The following is an 18,973-nucleotide window of genomic DNA, read 5'->3' on the forward strand; positions in this document are numbered from 1 at the left end:
GGGAGAAAAATTTATCATAATTACATCTCGAATATGAGACTTTGTTTCAAATTTGAGATTTTATCGTCACTGTTCGTGTATTATTTATCCATATTTCGCCTGTTTACACGAGAAAAATTTAAATTTTAAGAGATTGTGAGGACAATGACCAAGTTCATGACACCCATAATGCGAAAAGTTGATTGAATAAAGAAATTCTATCATCTCCTCGATGTTCTTTTGAATTTGACCAAGTTTTAACTTTTTGTAAGGAGTGTAAATACAACAAAAGAAGGGGAAGCCAATAGGTGGCCAGAAACTCATCCATACATTGTTATTCAATTATTAAGCTGAAAAAAGGGCAAAATACAAGGTACCCATTATTTATTTAATATTTTTTTTAAAAAAAACCCCTCAATAAAAAATAAATACTAGAAAAAATTGTTACAAAATGTAGGAGTAAAAAGACACAAAAATTGTGCATCTAATGGGAGACCAAACGTTTTCTTCAAAATTAAGTTATTCATTTTAGTAAATTTGTATCTTGGGAATCATCCAACTGTTTTGAACCCATTTGACTAATCCAAAGCATTGGATTAACCATGTGAGTTCCACCCATTCAAGTCGAATCTTTTCTCACAAATACCCTTTTTTTTAAAAAAAAATAAAAATTTTGTTTTCGTTTAATTTATAGCCAAAATTGAATGTCTGAGTATAGGTGGATAATGTAGTTTTATTTCGTATGAGATTTTATTGCAATATATTACCTCTTTCATTTTGACAAGAAAAAAAAATGCTCGAAAATGAAAATCTTTCGATTTCGTTTTAAATTTCCCCCCTTAAATTATAATAAAGTCTAGCTTAAAATTATGATAACTAATCTCAAGTATACATAATAATAATAATAATAATAATAATAATAATAATAATAATAATAATAATGTAATTAAACTTGCATGTGCGACTGGATTTACGTTGTTTCCAGTTTGGCCTAAAGGCAACAAATCTACGCACGATGAGTTGTGGTATGTATATGTCTATCTACGTATTTATATATTGTATATTGAATCTTTGCAAAATGACAAACGAGTATGTGTCTAAAATAATGAATTTTATAATAATAATAATAATAATAATAATAATAATAATAATAATAATAATAATGAATTTTATTAAAAAAAACAAATAGACTAATTAACGGGAATGACCACATCAAATTAAAAATGTATAAAAATATGGGTAGAGCAATTATTATTGACTTGTTAATTAATTATTTTCTCTTTTGCTCTACGTGTCTGTTTATTTATTATCAATATTAATATTAAATTTTAGTTACTTGAGGACGTGATATATAGTTTATTAAAATTCAGGAAAATTTAGGTAACATAACCATATTATTTGCACAAAGAAAACATCAAAATCTAGATCTTAAAAAACGTGCAATAATTTTTATGATTCATCTATTTCCATTTCATGGGTAAGAGGGAGGCCGACTATATGATGTACCAATTATTTTTTAAAATATTTCTCTAATATATTTTAAGTGACATTTGATATTAAATTAATTAATTTTGTGGCGGATTGGTTGCTACTTTTTACTAGTCAAATGACTTTTGAATATTGTACATTATTTTCCAAGAAATTATGGATCTTGGACCTCTAAACAATGCATTATATATCACAAGGGGTGAAAATGCATCATTTATCAAGGGGAGCTCCTTTAATTTCATCTATATCTTTTGAAATTTTATCTATATATATTATATTTTAGTTAGTGTACATATTTCATATAGATGTTTTACAATATAATATTATATCATCGATCGATTGTGTTAAGATCAAGCATTTATCACTATGCAAAAAATTACAGCTGTTAGCCAATGCGCAACTTTATTTCCTTATATTTGTGACAGCGCAGAGTGCACATACTTAGGTGCTAATAGGTTGGGTTGTTAGGCTCATGAGTCCGGGGAGATGCTTATCTATCTGCTGGTGTTGTCTCATATATCTTAGAGATCGGTCTTATTATTTTTCTACCGTCGACCGTGTCCCCAGCAGATACAGTATTACCCGTTAAGATATGATGTCACTCTTTTACTACCCACTTAGCCAACCAAAAATCAAGCACCGTAACGTCAGCAGCTTGACGTATGAGAACTTCTCAGGAGGTCACTTATCTCAATACTACTCTCACTCATACACGTTTAGCCCAACATATTGTAAATAAAATTTATAGAATCCAGAATAAATCTTTAAAATGGCTTTGCTTACATTTTAATTGAACTTTTCATGTTACACCATCCATTATTTTATAATCAAGAGGAAAAGAATAATAAACATTCACAAGCCTTAGTCAACATGTAGTGAATGAACCTAGTTTAACCATAAAGACATTTTAAATGCACTCACATGCCTTCCAACTGTACTTGTGAAATGTTAATGTCAAACATAAATTGATTTTTTGTGAAAATAAAAATTATATATATAAATTTTTAAAAAATCAAATTTGATCGTATATATCTTATATTAGAGAAAATTTCAAATTCATTCAAGTAAGTTACATATTTTTGCTTTTGACAACGTGAATCGTCATAGTTTGGTCTCAGTTCAATAATTTAGCGTATTTTTTCCTTATATTTAGTCATTTTTCGTCGATATGCTAATCTGTTATCGTATTCATAATTTTCTAACGACATATTTTATATTCAATACCATGTCAACTTTCTAGCAATAAATGACTAAAAGTGAAACAAATACCAACCTATTGGCCTAAGATCAACTTTGACTATTCACATAACCAAAAACAAAAGCAATTGTAATTTCACCAATATATTATTAAACTATGGCGAAGATATGATGAAGATAAATAGATAACTATTAACTATTCATTCTTTAAATTCCAAACGACCTCTATAATTGAGGTCATGCATGTTGGCTTCGCATATAATTTATAAAATAATTGATATAATATAAAATAAAAATAAAATAAGTGATATAAGATCGGATCAAATTGACGAGCGAAAATGTAACTATTTTCGAATATCTTGTTTTTACTTTAAATAAATATAATAAATTTCACTTCGAATATATAAAATAAAATGATTCTCATCAAAATTTATGAGCTCGTGATATCTTTGAAAAGTTAGATTTATGATATGAGAATCCTCATGGAAAGCACCTCCATAACTTTTTATTTTTCAAAATCTGTTTGTATTTTGTTTTAGTCTATGTTATACAGTGAGTATTCTTTAATTTCCTATTTCAATATTATTAGATCATATAGGTCTTCTTACATTTTTATAAAAGTTGCGGGTTTTCTGACATTTTTATAAAAATTGACATATATATCAATGATCCAAAAGATAACGTTTGATCATATTATAAAGAGAGAAATAATCTAAATGTGTCACATAATAATCATCCAAAAGACCGCGATAATTGAGGCCGTGCAATGCATGTTATCTTTGAACAAATTTAAAATCAACGATTGACCATTCTCATAAATGTCACTTTAATTCGTAGCAAACTCACACGGGTGAGTATGGGCAACGAAATTAAATTTGTTAAATAAAAAAAAATATTTTTATGCTTTCTAAAAACTAAGTTTTTTATATATTATATTGATCATCCCTCAAATAATATATAAATGTTGAATATTTCTGCGGTGCACACATACATTATCTGACATACTAGTAACCAACCTTCAACTATGTGTCCAAGTAAATGAAGAAGCTAGTGTTTGATCAATAATTAGCAGTTCTATTTTTCATAGCAACACTTTATCGGATTAGTTTTTCGCACAAGATTTGTTCAGTGTGATTTATCTTGTTAGTGTGGTTTGCAGGCTACTGCAATATCATGAAAGTTTACACAATGCATACAAAAGATAACGACTGCGAGTTCGTTCGTCCTAAAAAAATACTAGTAACCAGCAATGAACGCAAGTTATACTTTGAATTTTTTGGGGGCATTTGATGGATAATTATGATAACGAATAACAGAAACATTTAAAGAGAACATGGTATTATAAAGACAAAACCGAAAGTACTTAGATATATTAATTTTTATCATGCATGGCTCCATTTTCAAACATTGTAAACTTGAAAGAAATAATTTAAAAATTGATCCAATGCATGTATCACATAATGTGTGAAGAAAATCCGTATATAAGTGAAAATGAGGGACCTTTTTGTTTGTTTTCGAAACTATTTTTAAGTTTTTGGTTAAAATAACTAGCATTATATAACAATAATACACACACACAAAAACACATATTTTGTGTGTGTATGTATTATTATATAAATGATACATGCACATGAAAGAGTACCATTCCCTGTATATGAAGGCTTATCACATTGCATGTGGAGTCCAAGAATACAAACCCCTTTAAGTGTGTGTTAGCTTCTTGCTAGCTAGTGTTGTTTCATGGCATGTTTAAACATGTTCAACAATGATCCACAACAACAGAATCTCTACAACATCACACCAAGAATCTCATTTTCTAATGATTTTGTGGATCAACAGCCCCCGATTAAGCTCGAAAACATCTATAGGGAAGCCCCTGTTTCCTCAGATTTCGAGTTCTCAGTCCCAAATTACTCCATGATCTCTGCTGATGAGCTTTTTTCCAAGGGAAAATTGGTGCCCACGAAGGAAAACGGCGTAAAAGGTGGCTCTACTACCCTTAGAGACGAGCTTCTTATTGGTGGTGACGACTACGGAAATGTGTCACCAAGAATAGCCAAAGGGATGAGCCGGTGGAAGGAGAGGTTCGGCCTACACAGATCGAACGTCGTATCTAAGAAGATAGATAAGAATATGGATCGAGGATTAGAAAGAATCGATGAATTGAAGGCACATGAAATGGCTCATGATAATAATGTATTTAAAGGTGAGTGATAGATAATATACAGTTTCTTTTTAATAAGATTATAGAACTATATAAATTAATTTGTTGAATTTGATTTCGTTTCTTCGTGTTACAGGGGCTTTTTAACTGATGCAGCATGTTCCTTGATCATGGCTAGGAATATTTTTCAAATTTTGATTGGTTTTGGTAACACGAAAGGAATTAAATGTCAGGTCTGGGGTTTCTGCAGAAAGTGTATAAATGTCCGCAGTTCTATATGTATTAATTTGTACCTGTAATTTGGTTTTTGTTTTGCCTATGTATTTTGTTGTATTTTAATGAATATAAGTGTTGGCTTTCTATTCCTAGAAGGGATCTTTTTTGGGTTGATTCTTCGTGTGTAGTCAAGGGGAGGTGGATAATTTAAGTGGAGAAATAATGGATTTTTGCAAATGAACCTTTTTCATGAATAATAATTATGGGCTTACTTCTCGTGCTATGAATCTTTCTGGGTTGAAATTCAGTGTTATACTGCAAACTGGCACTAAATAATTTCAATGAAAGTACAACTTATCGTCGAAGACCATTTTTTAAAATGATCGCATCAAAATATGACTGAAATATGACCATTTTCAAATCATATTATTATACTTGATATTATATTTCAAACTCCGATTCCATGACTTGAAAGGCTTCCAAAACAAGAATTTAGCCACACAGTAAATAAATAGCAATACGGTGGTACCATAAATCGTCACAAGAAGGTAAAATAATTCCCCAATCAATTGAAGCAAATAATTACAAGGTTCTGATTGAATTGTTGTGCTAAAACCATCAATCAATCAATCACAACATATTCACACTACCCACAAGATGCCTTTCTGACTGCAAAAAAATCCCATAAATTTAGTCTTCTGTCTGTACAATATCTTTACATATGTACAACACCTGGAAACAAGAATAAATGTACTGTAAGTTGACAAATTCCCCCTCAGAAGTCATAAGTTGAGAAATGGAAGAACAAGTTTTTGCTTAGTGTCGACCATGTAATTTTCCGAGTAATATCAAATTAACAAGAAAAATTTCTTAAATTTTACATTAGAAGAATTACTAATTAGAGAAGCTAACTTAGAAGGTATTTCTGTCAAGTAACAAACTACTAAAATTATTGTTTTTCATTATTAATTGCATAGCCACGGAACAGAGGAAAATGGGGGGAAGATGGGGCTAGTTTAGAAATAAGTCATTACCTTTGTATACTAAATGGTGATCTGTATATCCCGAATGAACAGCATGCCATGTTTTGCAAAAAATACTTGACTAGATGAACAGATCGTTGTTGATATGAACAGAATTCTCCTCTTATTCATCTGCTTATGAATGGAAGGAAAGTAACTAACTTCTCAATCATGTCAATAAGAAACATTAGAATTGTGCTTTTGTGGACACCTATTGCATTGATTCCCGAGGTGGGGCTCTGCCTAAGTACTTTTCGAGTGATTCTCTTTTATGCTCCGGGTCAAGGCTGCACAACCAATAATTAATCGTTATAAGGTTAGATTTATGGGATGGTAATGAGATTGTTGAAGCAAAATTGTCCAGAATTGTCCGGTAAAAAATTAGGGAACCAACGAAGAGAGATTCTGGACCTGTTCCTAAAGCCTAGAAGAGCACAATGGACCGCGTGTGCAGCAGCAGAAGCAGGGGCAATAGCTGCTGCTGGACTAGCCCGCACAGCAGTTGCCAAAGCAGAACCCACGCCAGCACCACGCTGGAGTTTTTTCAATGGAGTTTGAACAAGGGCAGAAGCTGATTTTCCTAGGCCATCGGTCATGCTCTGGCAAGCCTGTCATCGAAATTCGTCAGATCTTGCTCAAATATACATGAGGATCAGGTAATACACGATAATTTTGTATTTTTTCAAACTAAGTTGCGGGGAGAAAGTAAGAAGTTTTGTGCATCTATTAATGAACAATAAAGATTTACTTACATCAGTAGTTGATTTTTTCTCTTGAAAGCTGACAAACTAAAATTTAAATCTAGAATTTTTTTTTATTAATTTATTTTTTATTATTAACCTGATGAATTCCTTGTTGGGCATCCTTGGGCTGATTTGATCTCACAGTTGTAGCTACTCTGCTTTCTACTTGCCAGGGTACAGACGGTGGAATACTTGTGAGAATATACTCTGCTTGGAGGAGGATGTTGTGAGCTCCCCCGGCCAGATGTACACCTAGCCCAATGGCTTCAATCGAAATACTTCTAAGAAACGCAATAGTACCTAAATTATCAGCAAGCATGTAAGAGGCATGACATATAAATATATATGTTGTTTTCTATTCGAAAGGAAATAACAAGCCCTAGTTTTGGTGGTCTCGAAAAAAGGTAATGAATAAGCCAAATAAATTTTAAGAGAAAAATGTGTAGAAGACAGACGCATGTAAGCAAAAGAAAACTCAAATTAGCCTCTTGTCACCTTAACTCACATCACGTTTACCTCTCTGCATTCCTTTGATTAACCTATGATCTTTTCTGTAATTCTTCACAGGCAAAGAAACCAACTTTGCAGCACCAGAACCAACAGCAACCAGTGACTTGATAGGAGGGAGGCCTTTCAACAATTTATGAATCTAAGGAAAATGTAAATCGTCAAGTCTCGGTGGATTCACCGTATCAGAATTCATAGAAAGTGAAACAGTAAATTTTGTTCAACCTGATTTTTAGAAATATCTTCCAACCATTCTCCTAATATCGTTTCACAGACACTGTTCCAGCCATAGAGGCCAGCTCCTTCCACATGTTTGAGTTGCAACTCGACATCCTGCATCAGAAGTCATGAAGATGAAACATTTAATTGGAAAATAAAGTGGGATAAACAGTTTGGCTATCCAGCTCGTTTAGCTTATTAGTCAAAGAAAAACTCGCATACCCAGGTCCACTCAATAATCAATGACACTGCTCAAGGAGAGAAAACACTAGGAAGATTATGACGTTACAACAAATTCATGCAAACAATCAGAGTGGCAAATCTATGCATCGTGCATTATTTAAATTTGCAATAGTTACAAGAGTATATGCATTACTACACAGAACTACCCTCAAGAAGCCAGTCATTTAACCATAGTTTTAGCAAAACCATACCAAGATTGATTATGATTTTCACAAATTTCTTGTGAAAACGAGAGACAAAGGGCCTCGTCAGCACCTTATCAAACAAAAACTCGGAGCAGGATAATAGATGTCCATTTCCATACATCTACCACAAAGCTAGCACGTTTTTTGAGAATAACTTTAAAGTAGGAATTAATATGATGTTTGATCTCTCTGATGTTAAATGAATCAGAAAGTTCTGGAGGAAATATTGCCATATTTGCAACATTTATGCATATATGCAGTAAAGGGAGTAAACTAAAAATGTAAAGTGCCCTGTGTTAAAGAAAACCTTGTTTGAAATGTAAGCACCCAAAGTTGCAAACAAAAACACTAAACTTATTGACAGATACAAGATTTAGCAACGAAAAATTGTAAATGTGGAGAGTAATAAACCAAACAGGTAAAATGAACGTGCAGATCAACACATCTAGAAGTTCATAACTCAATGCATGCTGCTTGTTTCTTTTCTCAGAAGCCCAGTGCCGCTATACATGGATATTTAGACATGGGGTAAATCATGATACTGAATTAGCAAATGGCAACTATCAATAAGTCCCATGGTTCTATCTGGGAGCCATCGTGTTTTATTTTGTTTCTTTCTTCTACTTATTTGAGAAACATTCTTTAAAAAAAATGAATAACAAGTGGACATCTATCTATTTGAGAGTTGAAAATGTTTTTAATAAAACAAAGAAACGGGTGCTTGTTTGGAAAAAATACTCGAAAATAGGTCTTGATTAGTTAAATGGCCAAAGAGAACAAGTATTAGATAATTTCTTTTTTGCGAATATTACTTTTAATTAAGTAAAAATAATCAATAAAATGTTAATATTCGAATTAATTAAAATTTTATAATAAATGTTAAATATAAAATATAAAAATTGAAATAAAAATAAATAAATCAATAATATCCAAGCATAAATATTAAGAAAAAACACGCGAAAAACTATAATTTATTAATTAGATTTACGTAAAAAGATAATTTGTAAATATAAACCACTTAAAGAAAAATTAAAATAATAATACAAAAAAATTTGAGAAGTGTGGACAAAATGAACCAGGTAAAAACAGTGATTTTGGTTATGATGAAAAAGATTAAAAAAAATATATATGGTAAGACAATAAACAATAATATATCAGAAGAAGCTAGACATATGTTTATTAATTTTCCAGAAACATATATATTATAAGCAACTAATCTAGTTCTGAACTGATCTGGCTATGTTTACAAATTAACAATATTTTACATAAAATTTAATTTGTAAATATAAATCACATAGATTCAGAAAGTATAATTTAAAAATTAAAAAAATCAGAAAAGCGTGAAATAAATGAAGTACGTAAAAATAACATGCGGTATGATGAGAAATATAAAAAAATATTTTATATGGTAAAAATAATGTTCTAAATAGCGGCTGAGGCGGCTGTTTAGGCGGGAGGCGGCCGTTGACCACACCGCCTTTGCCTTGGGCGGTTTTGTAGGCGGTCAAAGGTGACGCAGGTGGGTGAAACGGTCAAAAGTCAACAAAATTACACAAAACCTAATTGTTAATACATTATATACTTTCTATTCAAAACATAATAGCCAATTCATTCGCCACATATTGCAGTGTATAAAAATAGTAAAAAAAATTCAACAGCCTAGGGGCCAAGACGGTAGGCGATCACTGACCGCCCCGCTACCACTTACCATCATTTACAACACCGGGTAAAAACAATAAACAGTAATACATCAGAATAAAATAATCTGGCTACGTTTATTATTTTTCCAGAAAAAGATATATTTAAGAACTAACTTAGTTCTAACAACCTGTTTATGTAGCTCTAAATAGGAAAAGAGAATGACACATATAGGGCAGAACGAATATAACCATAATCTACACGCATGTGTTATCTCTCATAATCTTCTAAAGTTTAGATACACCCAAATCCATGTCAGATTAGTGTAGTAGTAGCCATGCAGAACACCACATACTCAAGTTTCGTGAATATCAGAAACTCTGTGGATTCCAGTGTAACTATACCTCATAATCATAGTTTTCGGCCTCATTGATCAATCAGTTTATCAATTCACTAATTCATGGGATTCTTTCAATTTTGGTGGACCCCAAAAATTAAGCAGCGGATCATTAATATATTTGAAATCAACAAATAAAAAATTACCTTCCAAGGAACAAGGTTAATGAGTTCAACATACTTGCCACCACTCAGAGCAGTTAAGTCGACATGGCAAGGACTATAATCAACTCGAATCAGCAAAGGCCATATATCAAATTTCTGTAAGAAAGCAAAGAATGATGAGCAAGTGACATCAAGAGAGTTAGAATTGAAACAATCAGCTATGCAACATCGATATAAGCAGAGCATATATCACATAGAGAGGGCTAACACCGTCCTTTTCCTGATAAATACAGACACTCAATTGTGTGTCCAGATACCTAGCTATTAACATATGAATTCAAACTAGGCCTACTCAGAAATTATGCTCAAACTAGCCTGAAAGTAAGGAAGGAATGCCTCTACACTGATGACTGAACCCGGCAAATTGCCACTCTTCTCTGGTTGCTCTTCTGGTTTATCAGAAAAGGAAGGAGTATTGGGGGAGGGTTCACTTGATGAATTATTATTTCCAAAGAAGTTGATGAGAAAATTAAGTTGACTCTGATGAAGATGCAGCCGCATGGGAAGTAAAGCAATGCGTAACCTGGCAAGGACATAATAATAAGAAAATAAAGCATCGTATGGGACAACAAACGTACACACATGATTAAGACACCGTCACTCAACGCAGCTATTAGGTACGAAATCTTGTACGGATGATATAGAGAAAAACAGATGCATCATTCATCAATATCCAAAATTTATAGGAATGCCGTTTGATGATTGACAACATTATCAAACAAATTACACACAGGGAAAGAACATCGAGAATAATATGCTCGTATCATTTTCAAAAGGATAAACTTAAGAGACCAGCTGTGGCACAGGAAGCACAAACTATCGATTCCACAAGATAATCAACCCTCAAACATAAATACTTCAGATCAGAGAAAAAAACTGCTTGAAACAATTAGCTTGAACTCAGAAGGTTCAACTTATTATAAACAACGTGTCTGCTATCTCTATTTTAGTTGCATTTCTTTCATAACCTTCTTCCTCCACATCCACTTCACAGATAATTTATAGAGAATTCTAATTTATGCATCCAATTGAAATGATCTAATTCCATAAGCATGAACATGCGCTTGCAGATCACAACATGCAACTTACATTTCTAAGGAGCTTCAATGCAAATTTGTGACAAAAATATGGAGTGGCCACTATTTGGTACGTATTTATCATTTGAACACGGGCAAAGAACATAAACAGAAAGGGTCTTGTAACAATTAAAATTGAATGTGGTGAGGGGATGCCTCATCCTCCCCCATCCCAATCTTGCCCCTCCTTTCACCTTCCTTCTATCTTTTACATTCATTGATTTAACCAATTAAAGCAACAGCAGAGTACTCATCAAAGCCAAGAAATTTAATTAAAGAGAAAAACAAGGGGGTGGGGGACAATGCATACCTGTTCTCTTCTAGAGGAATTGAAGGTTCTGGTTTAACAGCTTCTAAATTTAGCTTCACTGCTTTCGAAGAGAATTTTCTTGGATGCTTTTTAGATTGATAATAACCAAGCACCTTAACAATCAGATTAGTTACAAATCAGATACTAGCGCTAACAAAATATTTGATCAGTACAATAAATATCAGTAAATTGAGTAATACCAGCTTCCAAGGTGCATGATCACTTTTGTCATTCAGGCAGATATCATGAACAGTAAGAGATAGCCTGGAGACAGATATTTCACCATCAGGGTAAAATTTGTAATCAAATCCTATCCCAGACAGTGCAAGTTCAAAGCATATGGTTGCATCCCTTCCAGAAGTCAGTATTGCAGAAGGCCGAGAAATATTCTGAAAGTTGTACCAGTCAGAACCACCATTCATTCTCCAAACAACATTCATGTTCTTCAAAATTATGCAACTCTCTGCTTTACCCACATCACCATTATTTGAATCACTTGAAGACGCCTCAATCTCAACAAGTTGCCGAACATTAGACTGCACATTCACTTTTGAAGCATGATTCTCTAAAATTCTAAGTGATGAATCCTCGTACCAGCCACACTTTCCAGTTTGAGCCACTCCAACAGTACCAGACTTGCAATAAAACATGTCAGATGACTGGCTCTTCAAAGATAATTCCGAGAGGGGGCGTAGGTCAGACAAGAAATATTCTTCGATTAACTCAGGGATCTTTTCATCTAATGATGTAGCCATGCTAGCTCGGACTTCAAGAGCCGAAAAATTCCTAGTATGAGGCAGATCCGCAGAGAGATGTTCTAGATCTCCTAAACATTGTTCGCCAAAAGAAATATCAGTTGACAACGACCGAAGATGTGGTTCAAAAAATTTAGCTTGGCCATCTGAGTTTACATCCAGCTGAAAGACATCTTCACATATTTCATCCATCAAGTTGCCTGTCTTGGGTCTATTATCTAGACTTGAAGTCCGAGTGTGAGAAACCGATGGAGGAGACTCGTTACCTAAGGTCCTCTCATCCACGTTCTCATGTACCTGTTGAGCATTTATCCACCTATTCTCCAAGTGCACAACATGTTCTAGCATATCAGGCGCAAAAACTTTTTGAAGTTGGGCAGCCAATCTAACCAACCCCAATGTTGTATCATGGCACGTGTTCAACACGATGTGTGACTCCTCACATTCTAATTCCCATGCATGGCCATTCTCACAGTTTGTCCTTAGAAGTGCTTCAACATGTGCCTCATGGGCAACTTTGACATAACCAGTCTTCCTAAGATGTTCTGCACTGTAGGTACCACTAACTAACTTAGATTCAGAAACTGTGCATAGAAGCAAACCTAGATCTTGAAGTCTAATTTTGTGCTCCCCTACTGTGCAATCATCTACACTTGTGTTAAAAAGTTTCAAGGAAGATGCTGCCAACAGACAAGAAACGTACAGTTCACCCATAGCTTCACTGGCGTTCATTTCAGAAGATATGACATCTGAACTTTCAGCAGCCATCAGTTTTTTAAAGTATGGTTCATAGTTTAAACCAACATCCACCAAATTAAGAACAAAAGAAGATCCACGAATTTCATCCAGACTCTTATCACCTGCTTGATCAGGTTCAGAAGATGGTAGACTAAAGAAAGAAAATATTGTATTGAACCAATCTAGGCGCCCCCCGATAGCAATGAAAGTGGCACTTCTGACAGTAATTGAAGTAAAATTATGACTACCCTCTGGATCCCACAAGTTTATAATTTCTGAACCTGAATACTTAGATGACAAAACATTTGAACCTTCTCCATTACCTCGCCCCATTGTAGAGTCATCACATGATATCAAAAGAAACTCTCTTTGTAGACCCTTGGTGATTGAACCCCACAGACTGCCCTGACCATGGGACACCCAGAGGAAATTGCCACTCCTTATTCCTCCGATATTTGACACAGAAAGTAATTCAAAATTGTACACTTGGAGTGTCAAACTATGCCAAGAACCAGGAAGTTCCTTAAGTGCAGAGTACTTGACATCACATGCTTGTTCTATGTTAACAGAAAGTGTAATAGAGCCGCATTCCACTAAAACTGATGTTTGAGATGTAGAATCCTCTTCTTCTTTACGGACTGGATCAGGAACAATGCACGGAAAATGCTCTATCACTTGATTTAGGAGCCCACATATGTTCTCATACTGATCTTTTCCTAGATCAATGGTTATAGGAGGTAATTGTGCATGCAAAAAATACGGAGAGCTCGACCTAATCTCTTGTCGACAATGAGTATCAAAATCAGTAATATCCTTAACAGTGGTTACTGAGGCGAACTCAAAACCTTTTCCACCAGGATTATCTTTACTCCTTGCATTCTCCGGTGGACAAGCCAAAAGCTTGGCTTTCTTTGCAATCCAAGGACCAGTCACAGCACCCTCCTGCCAAAACATACAAATGAGAGGCAGATGACCAGTTCCCTTTGTAACAGAAGCGATCTTCTCAACAGAAAATCTGGGCTCCTGCCTGTAGGTTCCACTTCCAACACTCTTATCCACTAAACTTGAGGAGATGTAAAATAGATATAAATTACCCAAATACAAATGCAAGGAGCATGACGCAGCCATAACATCTCTCTTGCTTGAACTTTCCAAAGGCTTTGTCTTAGCAGACTGTTTCTCCTTCCCTCCAATTTTGGATGAAACAATGTCAAAAGCAATAAACTGTTCATCACACAAGTAGCTGCTATAATTCTTATGCCCTCTGAGCGGGAAACAGAGTATTATTCTAGCATTTGGAAAGAATATATTACCCTCCAGGCTTTTCTTAGTCATACCGGATCCCTGTTGAAGTGAAATCTTTCCTTGATCACCCAGAGGTGAGGGCCCGTATCTTTTACTTTCTGATTTGAACACAAAACCACTCTCCATGGCAGTTTGTTTGATACAACTTGTCATTTCATTCATAAAATCCAACACCATACTGATTAAATCAAAGTTCACCCAGAAAACAAAAGGTGCCAGCTTCAAGGAAAAAGATGTTGGTCCCATTAACAAGCCACCAGAAGAACCTGAGTTCACTGTGACATGGCACTGACTGATGCCAGAGGTCTGAAGCAACTTTACACTGGCGTCTTTGCCATGAAAATCATTTATATTCGATATATGACTACAACTATTTTTGTCCCGGATACTCAATGAAATATCAACAAGACAACCACTGCAATGATCTAATCCTTGATCTTTACTCGACTTTTTAAAAGTTCGGAGAGCACTTTGTACACCATCTTGCATTTGTTGGATAAAGGAAATTTCACTTTTGGAATTTCCATTACAACCATGAGCCTGGAGACTTTCTGATTCATTCTCGGAATACAAGTGATCGATTAGTTGGATATGGTGCACAGTCGATTCAAATTTCATTTCTCGAGGGCGTACCTGTAAACCTTGCAATATATTTATGTTAAAGCGGTAAAATATTGAGAAAATCAAGTTCATCACATATTATTACTAAAATACAGCAAGAGAATGTTGTATAAAAAAAATGAGTAATAAAATATCCTGATCCAAATACCTGGAAGACAACCAAGAGGTCCATCAATTGGGCACACACACAACGATTATGAAAAGCAGCATCGCCCTCATCATTCTTGATTTTTGCGGGCTCTTTCTGGTCTTCATCAGTAAAAGAAAAAAGAAGGGATATTTTTGAAATGCTCGCATTAAAATTTGTTTCAACATGCTGTTGCTCTGCACCCAGGAGAAGAGAAAGCTATATCAGTTTCTATGATAAATACAAAACCAACAAAGGAAAATTTAACAGGCATTTGCATAGGAAGAAAATGTAAAGAAACTAGGGTATGCACTTCAATTATGAAAACAAATTGGAAGGCACACCATCACAACAAAACAAACTACAAACAAGGTGCACTCCACAGCATAATCACTCCATAGCTTCATATGGAGTGTGCATAAAACAATGAATCACATGCTAAATAAAGCATTTGCAACAATAAGATGATCCAAGTGCCACTGTTTTTTTATAATCGCCAATAGAAAATGTACTCACTCCACTTATATTAACGATATTAAAGACCAGAGCACCAAAGCAGTGAAGCCAATGGTGCTATCATCTCTATCATGAGTTATCAGTTGATGAGGGAATGCTTGGCAAAGTTAACATCAATCATTCACTGAAATAAATTCAGAAGTCCCAAACCCACCAAATATATAAATTAACATTATTCTTTTGTTCACCACATGGCACACCACATTTCACTACCCGACTTCTTCGCTCACCCACTTAGCCACAAGAGGAGTGAACGAGAAAGTAAAAAAAAAAGGTGAAAAAAGACTAATTCTGAAATCATATATAATCATATGAATTTAAAAAATGAATAGACGCGAAGGTATGAGACGTAAAGTGCATACCACAGGCGACGTGTAACGATCCAGACGCAAGGTTGGATGCAGTAGTTATTGCGCTAAACACAGAACAAGTCCAATTCCACATGCCACTGTTCCCTATAGCTGATTGTGAATTTCTTAGCCCATCAAAACACTCAAAAAACTGGTCCACGCTGCCAAGAAATGAAATATATATAAGGAAAGTGTTTAAATGGACTAAACTATTGCCGAAAAGTTAACATATGATCTGGTGACCAAAAAGCGGACATTTATAGTCTCAATGAAAAACTACAACGAGATGATTTTAATAGTACAGATAAACAAAATGTCACAAGACTTTTCAATTACTCACACATTATACAAGTCACCTATGCTGATTGCATTTTCTAATCAAAGAACATATGAAAGTGGTCAGATAAGAAGGTTGAAAATTTGGTGATTGGTCCTCTGGCCATTCTGATTTTCCAACTATCTAAGAGTCTGGAACAAAAAATCTATCTTAGGTTTGATAAGGGCATTGTACCTCTCCCACTTTCTCAATTGACAATTGGTCTCTTTTGTCTGTTCCAGACTCGTAGATTGTTTTGTTCTAAAACCACTAGGTTGAGAAAAGATTATAGAAAACTTTAAATTCAAACACAGATACCTACCTTGCTCCAAAGTCTGGTTCTTCGTTATTTCGATCTATCTGGATTTTACTCACCCAATCAGATATAAGATGGGACTCCGATAGCAGAGCATTTGTTGGTTCTTTCTCCATCACACAGAAGTTACCAGCAAAGCCTTCATTACTTAATGTCCCCTTGTCAGGAGGTATGCAACAGCTTGGAGCCAACGAACTGTTCGGCAGTCCATGATGATTATGGTCTTCGCATTGTTCACCAATATCTTTGAATAGACCCCACAGAAAGATGAAGCATCTGATGGTGCTAGGTTGAAGTCTTAATTCAAGAGGCTCAATGTTAAGATCTGTGTCCACTTTACAGATATCTAAGGAACCATTTTTCAATGGAATACTTAATTTCAGACTCCCGGAAAAACCTCCTTTTTCTCCAGAAACTATCGTAGTCATGGAACCAGATGAACTGTGTCCTGAAAACCAGTCAACATGAGTTGTTTCAGTGCGAACTTCAGGCGGTGACTGGTGATCAAGACCGTCCATATGAAGCAATTCAAGAACTGCTCCCTGAAATTTCATGAAGTTTGTTAACCGACCAAAGCCAAGAAAATTATGAACTTTGGTGGAACTGCTAGAAGAATAATCTTCAGAGATATGTGTTCCACACTCTACTTCACCGATTCGAAGTACCAATGTTTGATCTAATCCTTTTTTATTTTCTTCTTCCAGAAGTGGATCAAATGCTACAATTAGTTTCTTAATTTTCACATGAAAACTGGTTAGCAACCACTTCACCATTTTGGCAATAGTCTTAACTCCTTCATGAACATCTACAGCAACATTTGTCAGCTCACTGTTCACAACTTCATTTTCTAGATTGCTAGAAACATGGCTGAAACTAGTATGGTCCTTTTTTGGGTCGCTGCAGCTTTCGTGTTTATCTTCAGAAACCTTCACTCTTCGTGGAGCAAGAACGACCTCTAGCTCGTCCACCTCGATTCGACAACCACCATCCTTCCAAGGCATAGTCACCTTCAGCGATCCAATGGACCCCTCTTTCACAAAAACTGCTGCTGTCCCGAACTGAAAAATAGCAACAGTCAATAGCAGTACAATAATTCAAATTCTTCATGCATCCCCGACTTTAACTCGTCCAAACAAAAGCCAGAAAATGCACCCTGTGAATCCAAATTCGTGGCGTGGCACTGAAACAGACCGAATGTACTTAAACTTTTGGGGGATCATTTAAAACTAATGATTACAATCGACTAAACTAGATTCCCGGCAACAAACCAGCTTCAAACTTAATCATACATGATTCCATAAACTATATATTCTCTTAAAACTAGAGACACCAAACCAAATTCAGTGCAATAATTGAAAAACAGTACAACACTCCAACAAAGTATTCAAAACAATAAAAAAAAAGGTATTGAACGAACAAAATATATTTCCCCTACCTTATGGTTTATATAATCGACATTTAGCGCAAGATCGGTGAGCTGAATAGTTCCTGCTCTGAGCTGAACATCAAGCTGGTTAAGATCAATATCTCCCAATATAAACTGCCCCAATTTCTTCTTTAATAAGAATTTACAAAGACGCTTCACCGCCCAGCGAGAGAACATCGCCTCAGCGGATTTGGCAATACTCCACGTGAACATCTTCCTTATATCTACCTGCAACTCGCTTCAAACCCTTCTGTTATTTCGTGAAAAATTAGGGTTTCAGCGAAGTATATGAACAGCTGAACAAGAACTCTGCTTATGGAGTCTTCAGCCTCCATGAAAGCAATATTCAGAAGATAGAAAGAAATCAACACCGATAGATAAAAGAAGATTCAAACTTTGCCGGGTTTTCGGGGATAAAAGTTGAGATTAAATCGAGATGACTTGTGTTTCCGGGGAACCCGTGTTTGGAAACGGTAATTTCATTGGAAATTCATTTTCTTTAATCTCTACCGATGTTGGTTCGTAAACTTCTGATGAATGTACTGGGAAGCATCTCGGATGTTTTTCCTACATTAGAGCTTCATTTGATCAAGGACATGATTGATAGGAATGAAATAAAAAATAGAATGAAATGATAAATAAAATATTATAATTATTATTGTTCTTGTCGTCGTTAAGATGAATGTATAGATTTAAATTAGTTAAACTTGGGTAAAGTTTTTATAAATTAAGTAATAATTGAAAATGAGAATGATCATTTTCATTCAAAATGAATGGAACAATTGTTTCCATTAATATGATAATAGTCATTATCATCCGAGTGAAGTCTTATCAAGCATTAGTATAGGGAATGAGATATGAATGCACGTTTCATTCTTAACTCATTCCTTCTTATCAAACATGTCTAAGTGTATTTGATGTCATGTTGATAATATATACATACGTATAATATATA

At 34.6% G+C, this 18,973-nt stretch overlaps 2 protein-coding genes across 4 annotated transcripts; one reads left to right on the plus strand and one right to left on the minus strand.

The window, feature by feature from the left end:
- The first annotated feature begins 4,354 nt into the window (after positions 1-4,354).
- LOC140983740 (uncharacterized) lies at positions 4,355-5,190 on the plus strand. Its single transcript, XM_073450856.1, has 2 exons — positions 4,355-4,870; positions 4,965-5,190. The coding sequence occupies exons 1-2, from the start codon at positions 4,405-4,407 to the stop codon at positions 4,973-4,975; spliced, it is 477 nt and encodes a 158-aa protein (XP_073306957.1). The 5' UTR covers positions 4,355-4,404; the 3' UTR covers positions 4,976-5,190.
- Positions 5,191-5,542: 352 nt separating this feature from the next.
- Positions 5,543-18,615, minus strand: LOC140984664 (autophagy-related protein 2-like). 3 transcript variants are annotated; one of them, XM_073452209.1, is made up of 15 exons: positions 18,028-18,615; positions 16,599-17,650; positions 15,973-16,121; positions 15,116-15,291; positions 11,749-14,979; positions 11,549-11,661; positions 10,478-10,685; positions 10,145-10,258; positions 7,542-7,649; positions 7,326-7,458; positions 6,907-7,109; positions 6,478-6,674; positions 6,278-6,353; positions 6,079-6,198; positions 5,543-5,776 (listed from the first exon to the last, which is right to left on the minus strand). In XM_073452209.1, exons 1-13 carry the CDS (start codon positions 18,229-18,231, stop codon positions 6,278-6,280), a joined length of 5,964 nt encoding a protein of 1,987 aa, XP_073308310.1. In that variant the 5' UTR covers positions 18,232-18,615; the 3' UTR covers positions 5,543-5,776; positions 6,079-6,198. The 3 variants fall into 3 exon arrangements, with proteins under 3 accessions (XP_073308310.1, XP_073308309.1, XP_073308311.1); XM_073452208.1 differs by having other exon boundaries at positions 6,079-6,353; XM_073452210.1 differs by lacking the exons at positions 5,543-5,776; positions 6,079-6,198; positions 6,278-6,353; ... (2 more) ...; positions 7,326-7,458; positions 10,478-10,685 and having other exon boundaries at positions 7,588-7,649.
- Between the last annotated feature and the right edge of the window lie 358 nt (positions 18,616-18,973).

Source organism: Primulina huaijiensis, chromosome 9, assembly GCF_012295235.1.
Source record: "Primulina huaijiensis isolate GDHJ02 chromosome 9, ASM1229523v2, whole genome shotgun sequence".
Lineage (NCBI taxonomy): Eukaryota > Viridiplantae > Streptophyta > Magnoliopsida > Lamiales > Gesneriaceae > Primulina > Primulina huaijiensis.